We start from the raw sequence: 23972 nt of genomic DNA on the forward strand, positions 1-23972 counted from the left end.
TCCTTTATTGCCTGTTTTAAAAAGTCTCTTCATTAAAGGGAGTGTTTTTAGAATGAATAATAGAGCTAACTTTAAAGAAGTTACTAAAATAAAATTTTCATACTTGAACTAAATGGTATAATCCCAAACCAATTCTGTGATTTAAAAAAAGATTCTGTGATCATTTAAAATAAACTTGTATTTTAACTCCTTCATCTTAGAAGGAGAAATTTTATAGGTGTGAGATACTCACCTAAAAGTGCATTTTTTCCATGATCATCCGGTAGAAATCGCTTGTCTACAGCACACACCAGGATGTGTTCAGGAAGATTGGGAGACTTTGCCCCCACCAGGAGGAATCCTGCTGGGATGTCAATTTGTTCCATACACAGAGATACCAAACGCAAATCCTTTCCTGCTTGACAAAAACCTAAAAACCAGTAAAAAGGACACAAATGTTTACGGAAGTTGTAACTCTTTATCACCCAGGGGAATCCCTATTAAGGACTAAATTTAAAGTTCATATACTCTAACTAGAAGACAAATCTATCATATATGCTGTTGTGAGCAGAGCTGAAAAGGCTTTAAAAGGAGGTATTTCTGACTGGTTCAGCTAACATTGACAGTATTTATATTTTCTGTCCACAAGTAAGGAAATGATAAATATACAGCAAACTTCAAAAACCGTATGTAATTTTTATGTTCATGTAATGTAGCATTTTAACTTTCAACTCAAGTTTACTTCTCTAAATGGGGACAAACATAGAACAGAGATCCTCTCCATTTCACGTAGGAAGAGACTGAAGCTCAGAGTTTGGTGACTCACAAAATGAATGGGCCAGAACCAGAACTCAGAACTGTTAGGTTATTTTCACTAGTTATGACATGACATAATAAAACCTTACATAACCACTTTGGATTCCATAATGTATTGCAGTATTCATTAGTTCATTATTTATAAAAAATCATTTGCAACAGATGTTATCCTAGGCCTGGGAATACAGATATCTCCCTCTAGTTAATTGGAAGAATGTATAAGGAACTGATTATCACAAAACAATATTACAGAAGATAGCTATTTTTTGCTGCAAATCACCGATCTCTACATCTTCTGGAAAATGATCCTCCTTGCACGCTAATCATGTGATTCCCCTGGAGAGTTGTGATATTCCAGATTGACCTGCAGCTGGCACCTGACCAAAGCTGGGCCACTGTAATATCCCACTTTTCTGGCCATAGTTGACCAGTCCAGGGGTGGACACCTGATAGAAACCAGGCCAATCAAAACCTTTTCCCTAAAATTTCTGAACATGGAGCCAGGAAGAGCATGTTTGCTCTGTGGCAGCTCTGTTCCTTGCCCTGTGAGAGAAGTCTGACAGACAGACAGGAAGCTTGGGGAATGTTTTGGCAGAGTTTAGATCCCTGAAGTCCAGCTGTATCTGCCTTTCCCATGGTTTGGTCAAGATACCCTTCGCTTTGGAATCCTTTCAATAACTTATTCACTCGATCTAAGCTAGTCTGACTTGAGTTTCTATCATGTGCAACCAAATGAGACTGGACAAAAATGTAAGTTATTTTAGGAAGTTATAGGAGATAAGAGGATGGACTCCTAACTCCCCACACACAAACCTGCGAAGATCACCATTATCATAGCTCAACACAAAGTAGGGAAGAACCATGCTATATTCTTTCAGCATCAATTAATATGTTCACCAACTGCCAACAAACAATTAGATGCTATCCATTAGTATATGAGAAACGAAAACAATATCTAAACATGGCATAAAGCTGGTGCATATAAATCTACTATATGGTCTGGATAATCAAACCTGAAAAGCAGACATAATAAAATTGGAAAAAGTCAACAGAAGAAAGACTAAAATGAAAAAGACAATAGGTTTCAACCATTTCAAGCTTGCAGATCCTCTTTTAACATTAAAAAAATGTAATTTAACTTACAGTGTCTGTGAATTGAGGAAATAATATCAAAGTATTATTGCGAATTCTTTAACAATTTTAAATCAATCTGTATTTTATTATTCACAATAGCATCTATGTTTATTTGAAAAATAGTCATTTATATATGTGAGTCATATTATTTATTCAGTTTACCAACATTTTTGGAGCCTATGGATACATAGAACCCCTTGAAAAAAATTCTGCTACTCCCACCTTAAGAGATAGGGCTCACAATTTGTTTTGAACTTTGGAAGCTGGAAATTGATGATGATGGTGATGACATGATGATATTGATGGCAGCTAAAATTTATGGAGCACTTTACATAAGCTTGGTACAGTGCTAAATACTGTATAGATCATTTTATTTAATCCTCTCAACACCTGTAGGTAGGGACTACTATCTCCTTTTCATAGAAGAGAAATTAAAGCTCAGAAACATTAGGGAACCTGCCAAAGGTTACATAATGAGTGCAGTAATGTTCAGTGATATGAGACATGGGAAGTTTACTATATGAAAACAGACAAAAAGTATACCATTCAACTAGGCAAAAGAGAAGCTAAAAACAGTTATAATATAGAATTAAAACTGTGAGGGGTAAACCCAAACTTTTCACTGAATTCTAAAATACTAAATCTAGAAGGCATTTTAAAGTCCTAAAAGGAGCACTATATTTCAATCAAAGGAATTATTAATTTGTATATAGACATTAAATCTAGAAACACATTTCCCTGAAGAAAAGGCAGAACATATAAAATATCTTCCCAAAAGGTATAGATAAATTCAGTGATGAGAGGTTCACGATCGCCTATTGATAGAAAACAATGCTTGAGAAGTTGTCTTTGTCACTAAGTAGCAATACAAACTTTCTACAACCTTGATTCACTCCTTGTTAGAAAGAGTGGACAAGATGGAACCATAGTCTCAACCAATTTGTACCAATCTGCAAATTGTGACAAGCCTTTTTAGATCCCTAGAACTACATGGAACCCGGAGATCATCAGATTCAGCATTTCAGCATTCACAAACAAGTGGTTAGCAAACTCTCATGGATTCATAAAGGTATTCCAGGATACTTGGGAATTATTAGTGCAACTGAGATAGACATCATTACCAATTTCTGAAACCTAATAAATAACCCTTCTAATATCCTACTTTATTTAATTTTTTTAAAGCATTTATTTGAGCAAAAAGAGCTGCAGCCTGAGAAATACAGAATCGGGTAGTAACCTAAATTTTGTTCCCTGTAATATCCTACTTTTAAAACAGAATGTTCTGAGGACCTTCCATCCTACATCTGTAGGGACAGTGAAAAACAGTTAAGTGAACTCAGGACTCACCCAGTTGAACCCCATATCAGTGTATAGTTTTGACTATAACAGAATTTTAAGTGCTTTGTATTATAAGTCATATGTATTGATATGTTACTTTATTTATACCCATAATGGTTTGTTGGTTAATGATGGGAAGCTCAGGAAACACTGAATCTGTTAATAAACACAAAAGAATCATTTTATGAATGTGCCTAAAGTTGCTGTTTGCTAATTATGAAAGTTAGATCTCCACTCCCACTCATTGAATAAGATTATATAAAATACACCAATATGTTTCTAGGGCACCAAAAAAAGCATTGTTAAAGTAAACATTTAATGATTATAATCCAACTTGGCTTTTCAAGTGAGCGAGAAAAGCATATTGTTTGCAGAGAAATTCTGCAAACAGCAGCCTAAAACTTTCATCATATAGAACAAAAATGAAAAAACTATAAAAAATAAACCAGTATATGTTTTTAATTCTAAAATGTAGAAATTCAAATTTGGAGTATTAAAAGTAGATTTTGACACTTTTTTTGATGCTGGAAAACATTTAAATATACTTGGCTACTCTTCTCCCCACCCCCAAAAGTATAACATTTAATTTTTGAATTTGTCAACAAAACATTCTTTTTCTTATACAACCAATTTAAATTAAACAGCAATTATTGAATGATAAAATGTAGATAATTTTTTCTTGTATGCATGAATAATATCAAATAGTATAATAATTTGCTGCTCTAAAAGGAATACTTTCTACTAAAAATCAATTCTTCATCACATGCTATGTAATGACAATTAGTCTTTAAATCCCTAAGGGGTTCAAAAGATTATATATTACTATAAGAGAGATTTGTGAGTTGAAGATTGGTAACTAGTCCAATCTCTTTAGTATGTAAATGAGGAAATTAGGACTCATAAAGGTTAAGAAAATGGCCCAGGGTCAAATACCCAGCAAGTAAAAAAGGTGGAATAGAACTCAGGTCTCTTTAGTCCAAGTTAGATGCTCCTATATCCTCATTAACATCTCTCTGATTCATATAATGCTTTACCTTCCCTCAGTCTGATGTAGAACACTGTCCTATAGCTTCTTCCTTGCCTATTTTTGCTGAATCCTGGAGGCATTTGATATACCAGCCCCTGCCAGCCCTGGGGTATGTATGACAGTATCCACCTATCTCATATTTGCTAATGAATCCTTAAAATTCATGGTTTTGCAAGCCACAAAGGTGACCCATGACTAGAGAATGACATTTCCAATGAGATTTCTCAAAGTAATATATTGCAGCAAAAGGGAGATTACTGGGAAAGAGAACAATTTTGGTTCTGGGCTAAATAGAGATAGAGTCAAGAAGACACAATGTGGAAATATCTGAAGAAAGCAGGATTTCCTATGGAATAAAAATGACTTCAGAGTGATTTCTGTGGCAAAGTTAAAACTACAAAGTCCATTCAAATTAAGAATCACATAGTTTTTAGTACTACAGTCTTTGAGGGGTTTCCCATTTATGATTATTAGAACACCTAGAGGTCAAAAGTAATCATTATTTAACAATGACTGGATTCTGGATTCTATGAGAAACATGTTTTCCAGTCTCCTCCTCTTAAAATTTTTTTCCAAGAAATATTTGTGACAATGAAAAGAGGAAATGTCTTATTTTATGCTAAAAACACCCACAATCATGGGAGTATGTAAAAGCACAGGAATCAACTGAACTTGCACCCAATGGAAAAATTTGAGCAACAAAATAGTTTTGCATTATAGCCCCAAAATAAAATAAATATCCACAAGTATATAATGATATAAATAAATGATTCAAAAAAGGTAATAAATAGGGGAGAAAGGGCAAATTCCCATGCAGCAGAATCCCAAATAGTTTATGTAGATACTCCACCGTCAAGGAGGCAGAGCATAACTCTCCATTCCTTAAGTATGGATTGAGTATAGTGACATCTTTTCATGGTTTGGAAAGAGATAAAGAGTGGAGATAACACTACCTCAACCAGGTAATCTAGGTCAACACCAACAGTCATAAATCATATTGATAGAATGTACCCTTGATTTAATATGATGAAATTGGCACTTTCCTTCTGTCATAGCCACCCCCAAACCCATAACTCCAGTCTAGTCAGGAGAAAAACATCAAACAAATTCCAACAGTGGATCTCCTACAGTATACCTGACAAATAATTCCTGAAACTGTCAGTCATCATCAAAAACAGGGAAAGTCTGAGAAACTCACAGCCAAGAGGAGTGTAAGGAAACATAACAACTAAATCTAATGTGGTATCCTGGATGGGATACACACTGAAACAGAGAAAGGACATTACATAAAAACTAAGAAACTCAAACTATGGACTTTAATTAACGTAAGATGCTAACAATAGGAGAAACCGCAGGGATATATGTAAACTCTGTACCATTTTCTCAATTTTTCTGTAAATCTAAAACTGTTCTTAAAAACATAAAGTCTATTTAAAATGTCCTATTTTGTCTTCTTGCCTTCTGGTTACTTACCAACACATGCTGCACAGCCAATTTAATAAAGAGGAAAAAGAATAGGAATAAAAGAGAAGGCAAGGCTGAGTCGATGAACAGGGTCAGGAAGAAATCAAGGCCAAAAATGGTTGCAAAATCAACAGAAGTTCCTAAATTTGTAGTTGTTCTGAGAACACGGTCTAAGGGTCTAGCCTGCTCAGGGTCTAGCCGTTTGTTTGATATCTATTAACTAACTTTCCTCCCAACCCTCATTCTTGGTATTCAGACTAGCTATTATATACAAAATATATCATCAGGGACCTCCAATTACAAACATCATGCAAAAAGCAATATTTAATTTATTTTTTTATAGATTGAAAATAAGCTGTGTGTATCTGTAAAGAGTGGATAGCTAAAGAATCTATGAAACGGGATTATATTTCAAGACCTATAGGATCCAAATATCTGGTGTAGCAGGTGGTTCTATTTTTTCCACTATTAGAAATATGTCAGATTATTTACCCAATAAAGATTAAATATTAAATCCCAATTAAAATCTCAAACAAAATGAAAAGAATCTTACTACTCCCCTATAGAGTAATTCTGAATTAACACCTGAACTAATCCTGAAAGAATGATCTGATTTTTCTTTTAGAAGCTACTGGAAGATCTGGGAAAGAGTATGCAAAGAAAGAAAGATAAGTTATCATTGAGGTGGGTATATATGTAATTTGACAAAAGTGTCCCCTAAATAGTTTCCTTTTTTGAGAATAAAAGAGAAATGTTGCCCTAAAATCAAGATTCTTATAGCAAATGATTTTAATTAAAAAGAATAAAAGAAGGCTCTTCTTTATAAACTTCATCTGCATTTCCTTAAGAAAATAGCCAAAGTTTTCACTTCACAGAACCAGATTTGCATTCTCCAATTATCTTCATCTTGAAGGTTACAGAGTAATCTAAATGGGGAGAGGGGAAAGTTTACTGAAACAGCTATAAACACAAAGTAAAGTAAATTTGGCCTAAAATTTGGTTGCCCTTCACCCCTTTAGACAATCAACTGCCTCCCAGCAGGGTAGGAACCTACACCATTCCAATAATTTACATAAGAAATTAGCAACCAAAATTTACATCTGAATGGTAACCCCCAGAAGCCCATCAGGTGTTAAGTATCTGCTTATCTAAATTGCCTCTAAAAATAGCTTCACCTTCCTTTAAGCCTTAGGTAAATAGAGGATTTCCCATGACTGGAAGGTGCTCCCTTGAAACAAGTCCATTATACTGCCCTATTTCACTAACAATTTTATTAAGGAAAATGTCAGGGCTGTTCTGCCTTTGAAATTGAAAGCGCTATGGATGAACTATATATTATCAAATTATAAACTATGCTTTTTGCTTTTAATGGCCACCCCCAGGTGAATTAAAGGAGGAAAAAGAAAAATGGACATGTAATTAGTGTAAGTTTCTTCTTTTTATCTTTAAAATAACTATTACCCTTCCCTTCTACTTTAAAGAATCTCTACATGGTAAGATTAGTGTTCTCATGTTTTAAAATTCATGAAATACTTGCTATCTGCTAGATCACTGAGTTGATATATTGGTGAGTCCTAAACGGCTTTCCATATCTGGTTATATATAATATCAACAGTGCCAGATACGCCAAAGGCAATCTAAAACACAATGTAACGCACAGGAAAACAGGGAAACCTCTCTCCCATTTGTCGGTATAAAATGTTTCAAAATGATCCTGTAAAGTTTTTACTATTGTATTTAATTCTTACACATAATAAGATTCTTAATGACAACCCAACAATATTTTAAGCACTATTTCAACTTCTAGCTGTTACTTGATAAATATAAATTGACTAATCAATCAAATAAAAGGCATGAAAATGGATATAAAACAGGTAAATGGAAACCTAATGCCAGTCACCTCCCAGGTTTAAGACGTGTATTACATCAATAATGAGTAAATCAATATATATTATACTATACTATTATAAGTCTGGGCAAAAGAAACCAAATATGTGGAAGTAAATTCATAAGGAATGATGTGCTAGAGGCAGGCCTAACTCAAAGAACAGTGGTCTGTAATTGCTAGAGACCACTTGTAGTGAATCAGGCATAGATAAGCTGCGAGGAGGATTATTCAATTTTCCAAATCCCTGTAGGTAGGGGATTTTGAGCCTTTTGTAGTTTATCAGATTCTAGAACGAGAGAGAGAGAGAGAGAGAGAGAGAGAGAGAGAGAGAGAGAGAGAGAGAGAGAGAGAGAGAGAGAATATCAGGGAGAAAAATAAAACTTCCAAACAGTGCCAACTCATTCATCTGGCTTCACATATTTGAATCTCTAGTTTATACGAATTATTTGCACATCAAGCTTTTTATAGGCAATGTCCTGAAATTGTTCCCCCTCCTTCTCCTCTTTCTCTTCCCCCTCGACGCCAAAGATTTGCATGCATTGGAATCACCCCAGGTCCAAATCAGCTGGTACAAAAGTTATACTCTAGCTAATATGGATAAAGTAGTAATTAGGATAGACATACTAATTAGGATAGAAAGGCCAGAAAAACAGTGCTGTATACCACTAAATGGAGGGAAGAGAGTATAATTTAAGTTGTGACATCACTAAAACGATTAAATACTTGAAAATATTTTATATTAGGATTTTTTTTAAGTGTGGTAAAAGCCTTGGTAGAAGAGGTGGTTGACAAACAAAATAAAACAGGATTATCAAAATACATACATTTTTCTCTTCTATAGAAAACAATATATTGGGTGAGTGTTTAAAATAAATGGAAAAGGTAAATATAAAACATCGGTTATCTCTGTTATTGTTTTGAGGGTAGAAAAGAAAGAAGTAGGAAAACACTAAAAGAGTTCCTAAAGTAGTACCATTTTTGCAGAAAGTACTGAAAAAACCCTGACCTAGGTCTAGGCTTGCCATTGTCACATACCATCTTGAAAAGTCATCAACTGCTGTGAATCTCAGTCCTTCATCTGTAAGATGGGGTGATAATACTTGCCTTTCTTACAGACACCAGCTACGAAGTCACAGGAAATATTGTAAGAACATAATTGTTCCTCATTCCTTTCTGTAATTACTGGTTTCCAGCCTTGAGTATCACATGTAATGACTGGAAACTAGTCAGACAATATTAGAGAGATTGAAAAAAAAAATCTGAAACCCACCATCTGTAGTGCAAGACCCTTCTGGGGCAGGTTTTTGTGAATAGGGAATCGGTGGGCTATTTGAATCCGACATTTCTTCATCATCTTCATCATCTTCCATTTCATTAACTGTCAGAGTGTTAGAAAAGTCCAGGCTTCCATTTTGAGTACAGCGGTGAACTAAGTCTTTGTCCAGCTCTTCCACCTTGGGTTTTACATCTGGGTGAGCAAATAAATCAAAGCTAATTTAATGAAAAGATGTTTAGGAAAAATAACCAAAAAAAATCATAGTTCTGAAAGACATCTAAAGACAGGGAGACTAGCATTTTCTAACAATTTACCAATTTATTTCAGAGGTCCCCAGATTTTGGAAGGCCCACTTTTTGTGAAAGTTGTGTAGGATTGAGAAACTTACCTGCAGATGAGAATGGATGCTGGTCAGGGTCCAAGTACAGCTGGGAAAAAATTGGCCGTGGTACCACACTACTACATCTGAGAGAGGCTTCTATGGAGTTGTGGAGAGCTTCCTCAAATCGAGCAGATTTCAGTTGCCCAGCATATGAATTCCCCATGGTCTACACCACCACCCCCAAAGACAAAGAGGAAGAAAGGAGGAAATTGATATAATTAGAGGATCATATGTCTGCAAAGTACACATATAGCTGATATAAACTACATCCATATATCTTGTTAGGATATGAATTATATGTATATTTCTTGTTCAGAGAACCTGTATAAATGATCTGTTATATCATATTTGGTTTTTGGTTTTCAGTCCAAACGCATTTCAAAAAGCCACTTTAAAGGATCTTGAATCTGAGAATCTAACAGTAATACATGCTTTATGTCAAGGTTCTCCATCCAGTAAATCAAGACTGACCTGCCAACTGTGAAGCCCAACCTGGTGACATCTCCACCTTAAAACTGGTGGGCTACCATAACCCCATACCAACTCTATCAGTGGTTTCAGAGTAACTCTCTAATTACCTCTCTCTCTACTAAGATCTTATTACCTTAGGGACAAAGAAGAATTCCTCTCTGGAAAAAAAAAATGAAAGCTTTAGGATAATATACTTGACAAATTTCTGAAGGCAAGATATGAGCCTTTTATACTCAGAGAACTCCTTTATGTATTACTAGCATTTTGGAAAAAAACACTGTTGTTTATTTTGCTCCATCTGAATCACAATGTTATTTGAGACCCTTCGGAAAAAGTTTATACTAAGAAGTTTTGAAGCCATGGCCTTCAGTTCTTATCACTAATATTTGTATAGTACTTGCTAATTAAAATATTTTCCATACATATGATTAATAACTACAATTTATTGGATGCTAACTATTGGCTACAATTCTCAACGTATGGTCTGAGGTCCCTGAGACCCTTTCTGGGGTCCATGAGGTCAAAACTCTTTTCAAACTATTACTAGGACATTATTTGCCTTTTTCACTCTCATTCTCTCATGTGGGTACAGGAAAATTTTCCAGAGTCTCCATGATGTGTAATGTTGCAACATAGTGAATGCAGATAGACTACTCTTCTCACGAACTTATTTTGAAAATACAGTTATTTTTCATAAAATATGCTATTTATTTTGATAATACCGGGTTTATTATTGGTAATTTTTAATTAATAAATATTTTTAAATTTCTTACTTTTAATTTCTAATAAATATAATCCACATAAACAAAACTCAATGATTAAGAGTCTAAAGGGGTTCTAAGATGAAAAGTTTCAGAACTCTTGAGCTAGGCAGTATACTAAGCACTTTATAAAGATTATTTATCTAATCCTCAGTATTCTGAAGTAAGTATGACCTCTTCCCACTTCATAGATAAAAAAAACTGAAGTTTGGAGAAGCCAAGTGACTTGCCCACTGTCACCCAACTGGTAAGGGTTGAATCAGGACTCACTCAATATCTAGCCACATGATAACAAATCCTGCACTCCCGGAGTACTATATAGGCTCAACATGGGTGAATCATTTCAAGAAAGGCAAGTTTGAGAGTATCTTAGCCTCACTTTTCCCAACAGAGTGAGGGATAAATATTCAATTTCATCTGGAATTCCAACTTCAATTGACTCCCTCGAGGACTGGTTGAGAAGGACTAAGTATGCGTCTGGGCTCAGCAGTAGAGGGAGCCAAGATCCAGTGGTGACGACTCATGAGCAGAGAAGGGGGGATACATAGCACATCACAATCCTACTCTCAAGTTTCCCAGACTTATACACAAGAGCTCCATAGGAGATTTTGGTGCGTCTGGGCTGCCTCTATATAGTAAAGAAGGCTTTCTTACTCAATGACTAGTAGCAGTGAATAGAATACAGAGATTTCCATCAGAGTGGGTCATTTTATCAGAGATTGTTATGATTTGGAGGAAAAGCCAGAATCATATTTTGGCAACCTTTCTCATAATAAGTATTAAGAAACGAAATGCCATAGATCTAAATTACTAGGTTCCCTTTTTATAAAAAGGACATACCAGAAGTATATGTACATTACCCAATTAAAAATTGTAAGTGGAAGGAAATCAACAAAGTCTATCAAATGAAATTTTCTGAGACTTCCAACCAGTACAACTATAAACAGTTAAATTTTCTAAAGCTCAAAGCTATTTATTGTTTAACAGAACCACACATCAAAACAGGGTGGGAATGAAAGAGAAATATGTTGTGTCATTAGTTTATACATCTAAGTCAAAATCCAATAGCCATTTCACCTTTCCTCTTTGCTGAAGTGAGAAAACTACTAGGAACTAGCACAGTCAACCACGGGATTTCTTATCCATGGAGAACAATGGAATAACTTCAAAGGTGGACTTTTAGCCTTTCTCTAGAGCACCAAATGCCTGGAAATCTTGCCTCTTCTTAATCTATTACCTGCTCAAGAAGTCATCTTCCTTTCATCACTGAAAACCTTCTAAACCAACATTCTCCAAGCAATCTTTTTAGTTTAATAAAGAAATGCTCAATGATATAGGGAGTACTGCCTAATCTCAATCCTTTCCCTGATAGTTTTAGGAGTAATGTGACAGATAACATATGTACAGGGTAAATAAGTATCATGTTGAATAAAAATATTAAATCAACATAAAAATGGGTGATCAAGTTTCACCATCATAGAAGATATACATAATCCTACAAGAGCATTAGCAATACTCAGATGGAGACAAAAAGAAGTAACTATGAACAGACTTGGTAGAGTGAAAGGAAGTGGCCAACTCTATCCCAAATGAAAACATAACTGCTCATTTAAAAAAATGACCTCAGATTTCTTTAGTCCTTAGTATGGAGTTCTGTCCCTGCCACTGACAGTTCAATACTGTCCTTGAATAAGTGGTTTATAAAACAGACTTATGGGGGTGGCTGGATCACTCAATTGGTTAGAGTGCAAGCTCTCAACAACAAGGTTGCCAGTTCAATTCCTGCATGGGATGGTGGGCTGCACCCCCTGCAACGAAGACTGAAAAACAAAATTTGGAGCCTCAAAAAACAGACTTATTAGTCAAAAAAGTGGTAACAACAACTGAATTTGCAAAGTTAACACCCCTCCCACCCTCTTGCTGGTTCTTCAGAATTCCAGGGAAAATAAAATTCATTCCAGTGCTTTGACTAAGAACTTCTCATTAACAGTTGGAATTTCTACTACTGCCTTGTAGCATAATACTCCAAAATGATTTCCCCCAGTTATGATACATTTGTACTGACCCAACTGCAATCCCTCAACAAGTTTCTCTTTTGACCAAGTATAAATATTTTTATTGACTTTTAATAAGAACTATCTGAAGAAAATAAACATTAATTTTTTAAAAAGTATTTTGAAGGGCCGGCCCTGTGGCTCAGGTGGTTGGTTCCATTCCCACATGGGCCAGGGAGCTGCCCCTCTACAGCTAAGATTGTGAACAATGGCTCTCCCTGGAGCTGAGCTGCCGTGAGCAGCTGGAGTTGGCAGGGGCTTCCGTGAGCTGCCGTGGATTACCGTGTGCTGCCAGGAGCAGCCGGTGGCCAGCGTGAGTGGCCGGCAGCCAGGGTGAGCGGCTGTGGGCTGCTGTGTCCTGCTGTGAGCTGCCATGAGCGGCCGGTGTGAATGGGTGGGCAGCAGCCATCATGAGTGGCCGGCAGCTATCGTGAGCGGGCGGCAACGGGTAAGAGCTTCTGTGAACTGCCATGAGCTGCTGTGAGCGGCCGACCGATGACCGGCAACCAACTGCCTCAGCCGGGGGAGCGCAAGGCTCATAATACCAGCATGAGCCAGGGAGCTGTACCCTACACAACTAGACTGAGAAACAATGGCTTGAATCGGAGTGGGGGAGTGGGGGAGGAAAGAGGCGGAAGAAGGGGGAAAATATTTTTAAAAGGATCATCACAATTAGTGACAAAACAAGAAATTAAACAAATCATGTACATGCTAAAAGAAAAAGAACTGTATCTAAGACACTACTTTAGGGTTGCCTGGTTTAACAGTAAGTTAGGCTACAAAGCAGATAGATGGGGACGTATATATTATTTAAGTAATAACTGATTTCTTAAAAAGGTTTCAAATTTGTATTTTCAAGCTACTGAAAAATCCAAGAAGCGATGACAATTCAGTAACAATAAGTACTTCCTAATACCCTGATTGTGGTTTACTAATACCATTCCCACTGAGAAGAATCAAGGCTCCTTGAAGGTATGGCCAATTCCAGGTCTGGGGCAGGAAATACCCAAGAAGAGCCTTCAACATCTTGTGCCAGAAAGCAAAAAAGGTATCAAGGACTAATGGGTTATGTCAGAAGACATAGGATCAACATGAAGTGTTCCCACAGGCCAAAGATGAGAGAAATTGAACATAAAAGAGAATAAATGCGATGACTGAAGCATATTTAAAGTGTGAAAACTCACACATTAATTTTGATGTTCTAGGAGAAAAGGAGAGTATTCCTCTTGGAGAACAAAAACAAAATGTACCTAATTGAACTCTAAGAGTGAAGCATTTATCTTGTTCTTCCTGTATTTCAGAGTAACCAAATAGTCCTGGTTATTGAGAAAGAGTTTTTGTTTTTTTAATGAAGAATTCTAGCTATAATAAATGTAAGAAGAACAACAGAATTACAAAATTACCATTTTGAAACCCTTAATGCAAAATTCATCTCGGCAATGACAATAAATGATACAATTAGATTAAAAAGTTGATAGGGGACTTTATAATGGAGGGATCAGCTAACACCTCCTGAACGCACTGATCAAGGTTAGCATCACTAATAGAGAGGCAATGAGACACTGTGTGCCTCCCCATGCGAGATAACATGACACATCTAGGAAGTACTCCGGCCAATAGGTGTAATAAAGGTAGTCTAACCTCTAGAGCTAACTTCCACTTACAGGACAGAGGAACAAGTAAATGAAACCAAAAGGAAATAAGCAGATTCAGAATGAGGGACAGGTGATCTAGTTTCTGCAATAAGCCAAGCTTATCTAGTTTGTAAATGATAGAACTAGGATTCAAATTTAGACTCAAAAGCCCATGTTTTTTTCCACTAAAACATACTATTTGAAATAGAAAAAGGGTGAGAGTGAAGATGATAAATTTTGTGTGGTGTATGTGTGTGTAGTTGTTTTTGGTTTGAGATTATTTTTTTAAGGCACAATTTATCGTCTATGTACCAGGCATAGTAAGTATTAAAAAGACAACTGTCAGCCTTCTGTTACTCTTTTCTCTACAGATAGTGTCACCTACTTTCCAAATTAACAATCATCCATCCAGTCAGGCAGCATTTATAGAAATCCTACTATCTAAGTGGTTAAATATATAGGCTCTGGAGTCAGATGAGCTTAATTCAAATCCTGCACCCACTCGCCTGTATGATATTGGGTAAGTTACTTGGTCTTTCATCTGTAAAATGGTGTAAAACAATCAATATCATAGGTTTTTGTGAGACACATGAGATTTTATCCACATATCAAGTTTTTTGAATAGTGCCTGACACAAAATAAATGTGCAGAAAATGTTAGAATAGTAAGTTTTTTTTTAAAGCACTGTGCTACACTGAGGATACTAAGGAAAGCAGGATACACTCCTTCCCTGGTGTGTTGGGCACCACAGGAGATTCTGGGGCACTGTCCTAAGAACAAATGACTCTCAACGTAAAAGTTCCAAAAGCTGCTATTTGATATTATATGTAATTCATTTATTAGGAAATTTTACAATCATATATACAAAACATTACTGTCCCTTATAGCCAGCAGATTCTTTGACTTCATGTAAGAAAATTACTTGTTATAGGCATTGATGCTTACACACCTCTTCTCTTAAAACTATTCACTGATGAGTGATAACGTGTGACTACTAGACAGAGAAATCAAACATGGTTCTTGCAAGTTCTTGTCTATCATCCAAAATTAAAAACAAGCATGTATTCACAGTTCTCATTTGTGCTCCTTTCGCATATCATGTATTCCTAAATTGATACCTGTCACTCTTAAGAGTCGGGTCTTGTATTTGTCTGTCCCCTCTATTAGATTGTGAGTTCTTGGGAGAAAATATTAAAATGGGAATCCAATTTAAAAACAATAAACACATTGAGCTTTTTTGTGTCTTATCCAATTATACATTAAATGGGTTTGAGGAGATATTATCTTCTCCCAAGCACATTCCAAAAACACACAAAGCTAACCATGTATTCAAAACAGAAGTGTTTTATTTCATTTTTGTCCATCCTCCTTGCTGAAAATTTGTAGAAAATGCAAACAGATTAAAAAATAAAAATTCCAACCTCTTTTAATACTTCTGTACATTTAAATCTGGATGAATCTCTTTTGACAGTTTCTGAAGCCAAAAGTATTTTATTTCAGGTAGTGAAATAAAAACCCAGCCCTAATAGCTTAATTCTCTAATTAACCATTTTTACCAATATACTTATGGATATGCAATATATCTTAAATTGTTATAGAAATAATTACTATAATATGCCAGCTAATTTAATAATAACTATTAAAACTGTCATAATTAAAAGATAAAATACAATGCTACTTTTCCTTTGTAACAGTATTACATGTGACTACTGGAAATCTTTACTTTCTTCCTCCTTGGAATACCAGAAATTCTTCTGTAAAATAAACACATCTCATCAAGACTCTCTGGAGCTAGTATAATTACCAGAGGCAATCCCTGTGTGAGATCAAAGAACTAAAACAATAATAGGCAACGTGTGACCTCTACCATGTCACCAGAGACCAATTTTTCAACAGGGAGAAGAGTCAATAATCCAGAACAGAAAACATTAAATAACGAGAAATGCTTCCAAAGTGTGGCTTACCACATCCATCAAGGCTGCCATACTCAGAGAGTCCCCAGTCTCTACCGTTTCAGAGAACAAACTTATGGGGATTCATCACAACAATCATTAAAATCTGCATAAAACACTAGAGGCAAAAGCCAATTTCCCAAATGCAGTGTAGAATTTCAAAAGATATTACAATAATTTTCCAAATTTCACTGGAGACTTTAAAAGTATAATGAGAACGGCACAGATGTCTAAATATTTTTTCATATACTATTCATCGAATTTCTCTTATTTACCTATCCCCATTTAATTTTCCTAAGAAGTTGTTTGGAAAGTGGGCTATACACATTAACCAGATAAATATAATTTGTAATAACACATTAAAAACCTTTCAGGTTTTGGTAATACTGGGTCACTAAATCTAGAAACAAAGGCTTTGGTCCCCTCTGTAATGCATTTGGATGACTAGTAAGTATTATAAGGGTATAAAGAGGGGTAAAGGAATTCCCACTCACAGTAACTACAGTCAAATAGAAGTACATTTAAAATTGACTTCTAAAAAGCACTACAAATAAAACTGTGCCTTAGAATCAGCAAAATCTGATTGTATACGAGTGCTAGACAGCTGTCTATCATCTTTCAAAATCAGATGTGTTAGGGACTGAATAAATGTATCTGAATTATTTAACTTGCAAAACATCCATTCTCCAGGTAATTCAGAGAGTAGCAAAAGATGGATTTAGCTTAAAAGAAAAAGCATTGGAAATTCAAAGCAAACTATGAACATTCTGTGTTTATATGGTTTTGTTACTCCTGCTACCTTCATCTTTCCATTCTGTCATCTACCGATGTCTTTCCAACTTCTTATCTTATTAACACTGCTAATTGTATTTGTCAGTTTTGCCACAATTTCAATGCTACTTAAACAGCTGTGGGTTTTCTCTAGGCAATTATCAGTCACTACACTTAGGTTTCTAAATTAGTTGTTGAAAGGCACTTTAACCTTGAGAAAATAGACATAGAACACACTGCACACTACACCTTACATTAAAGTATGTTGCTTTAAAATGACTAATCATTAAAAAGAAATGAAAAAAATCACACACACAATTCACAAATTGTAAATTTATAAATTAGTGAGGAAGTGCTAAACAAAGCTTATTGTATACTTTTCATCATTTTATCTTTTTCCCCATACTAATACATATTGTAATACACACTCTAATATATATATATATATATATATGTGTATATATATATATATATATATACATATATACAAACACACATGTATATAGGGTATAAATTTGAACATCAAAATACCGCCAAATTCCTCTAATAGTCCTCTTTAACTATCTAGCAGCCAGTGGCAACACCTTTCAAAGGTATCCACAATCATATAAGCGGTATATTGAAGTCATGGGCTATGGGAAAGTGAGCTCATATAACATGCAGATTTCCCCCCTTCTCTACTCCTCAAAAAGAAACTACTTTATTATATTTGCTTTTAAAATTCTCTATTCTTGGCTTTAGCATTTATTTTCTTCTTAAACTACAAAATGCGCAACAAACACTTTCAGGAAGAAACACAAGATTTAAGGTTATTCAACAACTGATACCCACTTCTACGAAATACATCTAAATTTAAAAAAAAAATCTTCCGTAATCCAGAAACATTACACTTCATGTACCATTTATTCCCTTTATATGTTAAAATAAATTTAATAACTTTTAGAGTTAACAAGTATTGATGTTTTTAAAGATTTAGAACCCTGTTTGTGGGTCAGTCCAAAGCTTGTTAGAATAATTTTTAAATTAATGTAGGCTCATTCCTTACCCTTCTCTCTCCCCTACTTTGTGCTCAGAGGAAAGAAAAAAGTGATATTTCGACAGTGCAAAATTCTTCACTGAGAGACAAACATGAAAATGATGAACATTTTGGAAAGCAAAGTATACTTCAAACCCTAACTGTTCTTTCAGACCTATATTGACTCTTATAGTACTTGCCAACATTTGGTAAGGATTATCCTTCCATTAGACAAAAGCAAGCATTCCTTAGATAAATCAGGAGTTTTTTGCCGTGAGACTCATAAAACCTTTTCACAACACAGATTTTCAAGAGAATCCTTTAAGGTTTTAGAAGGCTGCTCCTTTTACTAAGTAACAAAATACACCCCATGGTGTCTCACTGACCCCTCTCAGCTGTCCTTTGACCTCTTCAATTGTTGAAGCCTAACTCCAGGGCCCACAGAATTTGCCTCCCATATCAAAAAGGCGAATGTTGCTTCCTCCTAGCACCTGGTGTAACAAAACGCAACAGTTCTCTCTCTTGTCTCCTTAGCTCCCTCTCGGACCATTTTCCAGATGTTACAGGCCCAAATGTTAAGCCAATACTAGGTTTCAGAATCTGCGTGGTCACCATGAAGGAACAAACAGGGACCAGGCTGAAGTGGCAATGACCCTCTTGTTCTTTTTGGCCTCAAAAGGATACGACGGGTCATAAAAGAGGAAAAGATCTTTGGCCTCTCTTGGAAATGCCAGGCTATTTAAACACATTGAAACTTCCAAAAAGAGACAATCTTGGGTTATGCCCTAATGGCCAAGAGCTACCTAAAACAGTATCCTTAAGTGTTCAATTCTAAGCAAACTTTTGACTTTCTTTGACATCAGGGAGTGGGGTGGAAAAGCAGTATTACCTTTTTTCTTTTCTAAATTACAAACATTTTAAAAATAGAAAAAATACTTTTTATAAAAATTTTAAAACATACATCTCAGGGTAGTGCAGTATGATAAAGATTTTAAATATATGTGGTCATTAGATATAGTTGGGGTTTTCTGAAGAGGACAATAATATAATAATTAATAATAATCTCTTATTAGACAATTTGAAAGATAAAACCAGAATCAACAAAGGGGAATTAAAATCAGAATTCTTGTCTTAATTTAGGTACATAAGAAATATAATACAGAGGATGTTACAGGAAAAAAACTTATTGCTGAATACTTTTTTCTTTTTCTTTTTTCTTCTCTTTTCTTTTGGTAGAGAGGATGGGGGAAGGGAGAAGAAAGCAGAGGGGAGGAAATGGAAGGAGAGTTCATAGAAATATCTGGTTAATCAGTTTAAGGACCAACTATAGTAGCTTTATTTAAATTCTAAATATAACTTCATAAAACAAATTTGATCTTGAAAAATTTTGGGGGCATATTATAATTGTACAATACCTTGGTTTATTTATTAACATTTTTGAATCACGTTCATGATTAAGTTGGGATGTCAACACTTCAGGGAGCTTGTTGCCTAGATTTTACTTGTTTAAAGGTTTTTGCACCTGTAAAAACATAAAAAATAAAAATATGTACATAAAGATGAGTTCATTTCCAAATGCATTCTATTCCAGAACACAATAATCTAAATACCTACAGTTCTACAAAAATTACAATTAGAAATGAATTTTCAAAGTCTTACACAACTCTGTACATATCATAATTGGCAAATACAGATATTCCTCCTTCTTAAATACTCACAAAATAATCACTCCTAATTATATATACTCAAAAATAATTCCTGTTGTTCTTAAGATTTTTTCCCACTAAGTGTAAAATGACTAAATCTGTCAAGTCTGTCTTTTTGACAGGTGTTACCATAATGCTAAAAGACAACAGACTTTTTTTTTTTACTTTTAGATATAAAATTAGTAGAAGATAATTTTCCTATTCTAAAGTTTGTATTTTATAATCTCTGATACTTGGCGAAAATTTATCTCCTCAAAGAACTATCAAAAATTTAAGGCACAACTAATATTAATTAAAATTATTCTCTACTTTTTGAAACTAATGCTTTAATAATTTCCAAGAAAGAATGCCTGGAAGAAGAAAAAGAGCTACTGTTTCCTACCCTTTTGAGCAGTGTATTCTTAGAAGAAATTAAATAATTACAATTATATAACTGGTTGAAAATTACATTGTGCATATTCTTCTGTTCTCTAGGTTGATTATAGTCAGTATAAATTACTGCATGGAAAAATAGAAAACATAGTCATAAAGCATCAAATGAAATAAAAACTTTGGTCACTGATTTTTACATATAACTTGGAGGTGTTTTTATTCCTTTGTTACTGTGTCTAAAAAGAAAACAAAAGAGAATTTTCTTAAGACTATACTAATTACAATATGCATATTTACAGCACTAAAATATTTAAAGTAATATTAACTTATTTTTCTAAAAAATGTTTTCATTTTACTCTCCTTTTATGCCAACTTGGAAGATAGGAAAAAGAGAAAAGCACCATTTTAGATTTTGAAATAAAAATCTTGATCTTACCTCTCTTACAGAAGAATGTCTTTTGGCTAAAGAATAATTAAAAATGCAACACCCAGATTTTCAAACTCATGCAATTCCCACCCACACACACACAAATAGACATCTTTTTGTAGGTCACGAGTTTTGCTACCTACATCCAAACCCAAGATTACCCCATATGTCAACAAGGTCAAACTGCATTACTGCCCATGAAACTATATGACTCCACAAGGACCTTAATGATTTTTAAAAAAGGTCAGTAATCCAATTCCAATAGCTTCAGAGTCTAAAATTGCTAATTTTTAGCCACGTGCTGCATACTTCACCTGCTAGTAATGACATTTTTGTATTTTCTCCTAATTACACTCAAAGCTAAGACCTTTGGCCCTGGGCCACAGACCCCTATTCAGGCTGCACACATTCTCTTAAACGACCTGATCCTTTGTTGTCACTCTTACTCTTTCATCTATTATTTACACCCCTAGAGAAGGAAGATACTCTACCATTTGTATAGTTTAAAGCTTCTAATCATCTTAATTTCTTTGCCTTTCAACCTATGGTCTTTTTCATAGACGAATGCCAGAAAGTTTGACAAAATCATTTTTTTCAACTACACTGACTCCCTCCCCCCCTAACCGCTTCCCCTTTCCTACTCTAGCCAAGTTCCTTCCTGTTCCTTGTCTTACACAGGGGGGACGCTATACCAGTCAGGATTTACAAATTTGACTTTCACCAACAAAATGAACTTCTAAATATAACAGAAAATATCTTCCTTGTTCTGACTGATAAAAAACAAGTACATATTTTTTCTTTCAACAAAGAACCCATTAAATTAAGTAAAAGGGTACTTAAAATAACTTAAAATCTGACCCCAGCCTCCCTATGGCATGGACTAGAATTTTCAGAATTCCCCTGCAAAAACATCAAAGAAGCTTCAGTATAGATATTAATAATAAGGATGTTAGTTATGTGGCCAAAACTTGTCAAACATTTTAATATTTACAGTTGCTCACAAGGAAAAAAAGAGGAAGGAAAAAAAAGAAAATATAAAGAAAAATTTAAAGATTAAAACATTTTTAAATCTTTACATTTTAAAAGACTACTAATTCTCCAAACAGCAACACCTTCACATAAACCATTCCATGTCATTGTAATTTTCCAACATTTTCCCCAGACTTTTCCGTCAACGTCCAAACACACTTTGCAAATTCAAAGCACAGAATTGTTTACCATTATGCAGATGTCCCCCTCAGATCACGATAGCCACCAAAAGACTGGTTCCAAGTTGTTTATAAAATGACATACGATCCATCTTTGCTCTCTCTTCCTCTATTGCTCAGCTTACTCTTGATTTCTAACAAACAGTATTTCCTTGTTGTCTGTCCTCTCTGCAGACCCTGAAACCCCTTGTCTTTTCTTATTTTCACCATTTGCTTCAACCAGCAGTTCACTGGAGACCCATCCATCTTGTAATGCCTAAAGTGACAGATGCTCTCAGGAACCACCACACTGCTGAGTGAACAAAAGATAACATCACCTCTAGGAACTCCAGAGAGAAATACAACTGCAACCTTAAGACAGAGGCTGGCTTGACACACATTGGACCATAAACCTCTTCTAAGCAAAAGAGAAAACAATTGCCACACACACACACACACACACACACACACACACACACACAAATCTGACACAATCAAAGGCAGAAAAGAGTGATTATTTGTGGATTGCCTTTTCACTCTGTGGCTCACAACCCCCCACCCCCACTCTCAATGCTTTTATATTGGGGCAATTCACTTGCCAGGAGGATAGAGAAGTTCTTGGGAAAAAAAAGTCTTTCTCAAGTATCTTTTTTTATTTAACAATATTGAACGTGAAATTCATTCACATGTGTGTTTCAGTTAATCTAAGGTTTATGCTACAGCATTCTTAAACCTGATCCGTCTTCTTTGCATACAGGGATTTCTGGACTCAGAAATGCTGACTCAAGTCTGCTGTGAAAGGCATATGCATGCTTCGCAAATTAAAAACACATTAGAAATTAAAAAGCAACGTGTGACACAAAGTCAACAATATGTGTAGCTCATAAAAAAGCTCACCATTCATTCATCAGACAACCTTAACTTAGGTTCAAAAGACAGTTAAAAAGAGGATTCTGGGAAGGACTACAGATCTTTTTTCTAACAAAGGAAAGGTCATTTTAACATCTTCCAGCAACAAACTAATGACAGGGACGCTGTAGATGGAAAGGACTCTGCTTGATGCTATCTACAGTTTTTTTGTTCTTGCTTTCTTTAAGTATCTTATTTAAAATCTTCATGCAGCAATAGGAAAATTTAAACTCTAACATTTCATTTAATTTTAACTTTAACATTTAGATAAATACAGTGAATGGAAAGTTTTGAAGAACAGAAAAACAAAAACTGAGTTGGAAGGCAATTAAGAATATTGTGTGATTGATGTCAATTATGGAGATTAACAATTCGTTTTTATAAAAGGTAGTGATCACCACAGAGGAAAATCTGTGCTGCAGTTACATACATTATCATTTTCAAACAGGGTAAATGATACAAGTATCGGTTAAATCTAAAATAAAGAGCCAAATGCTGAAGAAGAGTTCTGTCAACCGTATTTCTAAGAAGAAACGTAAGTATTTACAATGGCATTTCTTTAATATAAATATTTAAATTTTTCTTTAAAATTTTGCACAAAAATGACTTTAAGTTATAATTATTTTTCTTTGGAGTCACTAATGACTCATCTGTTCCCCATTTTTCTAAAAAATAAAATTTAAAAGATTTTATCTCCTGTGTTTGAATTATTTGTGGAGCAAAAAAATTTTCAACTTGATAAATCAACGTATCTCTTTCTTAACATTTTTCATGTCTCCTTTATTTCCTCAAATACTTCAGTGTATCTGTACAAATAAGAGTGTACAAATATTACACAATCTCAGAATATTCTGGTTTTCATTTTAATGCTGGCGAGACAGAATTCATACAAGATAATTAAATGAATATGTACAATTACATAACTAAATGGGAAAAAGATTAAATAATTATAGAATGCTTATCAGTATATAAAGGGCTTGTTCTAATATGGACTTGATCTTTAGCTAGACAACTTTAACACACTGATTCTAAGTAACCTGCCAAAACTCCTGATCCAAAAGTACCACATTCTTCAACACTGTCAAACTTTGGCACTAATATCAAGAAAGAGTCGTGACTTTGGAATGACAAGGCTCAAAGAAGACCCAATTAAATGACCTACTTTTAAACACAATAGGATCGATACGCATGCAGGAAAAGTACACCCCTGTGGAAAGTTCTTATTGCCTGATTGATCAAAAACAAAACAACTTTTCTTTTTTAAGGGCCCCTTCCAGATCACAGTCAGTGCCAGAAATCCACACAGGAAAAAAATCCATCAAAATGAAACCCTAAAAGGGTTTACCCTTCACCATCCTATTTGCACTTCAAAACCCTATAAGTCCTTCAGTTAAACCCCAGGGCTGAAC

The 23972-nt window shown here is 34.9% G+C and overlaps 1 protein-coding gene across 4 annotated transcripts in view; it reads right to left on the minus strand.

Moving 5' to 3' along the window:
- Positions 1 to 23972, minus strand: part of GREB1L (GREB1 like retinoic acid receptor coactivator) — a 252007-nt gene that overhangs the window by 105640 nt on the left and 122395 nt on the right. For 2 of the 4 annotated variants that reach the window (XM_081078878.1, XM_081078875.1), the window contains exons 3-6: positions 19378 to 19484; positions 9311 to 9470; positions 8917 to 9114; positions 233 to 409 (exon numbers count right to left, since the gene is read on the minus strand). In XM_081078878.1, coding sequence (XP_080935004.1) covers positions 233 to 409; positions 8917 to 9114; positions 9311 to 9467 — 532 coding nt within the window. In that variant the 5' untranslated portion in view covers positions 9468 to 9470; positions 19378 to 19484. The remainder of the gene's footprint in view (positions 1 to 232; positions 410 to 8916; positions 9115 to 9310; positions 9471 to 19377; positions 19485 to 23972) is intronic. The other 2 variants (XM_081078876.1, XM_081078877.1) reach the window with 1 other exon arrangement.

The sequence above is a fragment of the Rhinolophus hipposideros genome (genome assembly GCF_964194185.1).
Source record: "Rhinolophus hipposideros genome assembly, chromosome: 17".
Lineage (NCBI taxonomy): Eukaryota > Metazoa > Chordata > Mammalia > Chiroptera > Rhinolophidae > Rhinolophus > Rhinolophus hipposideros.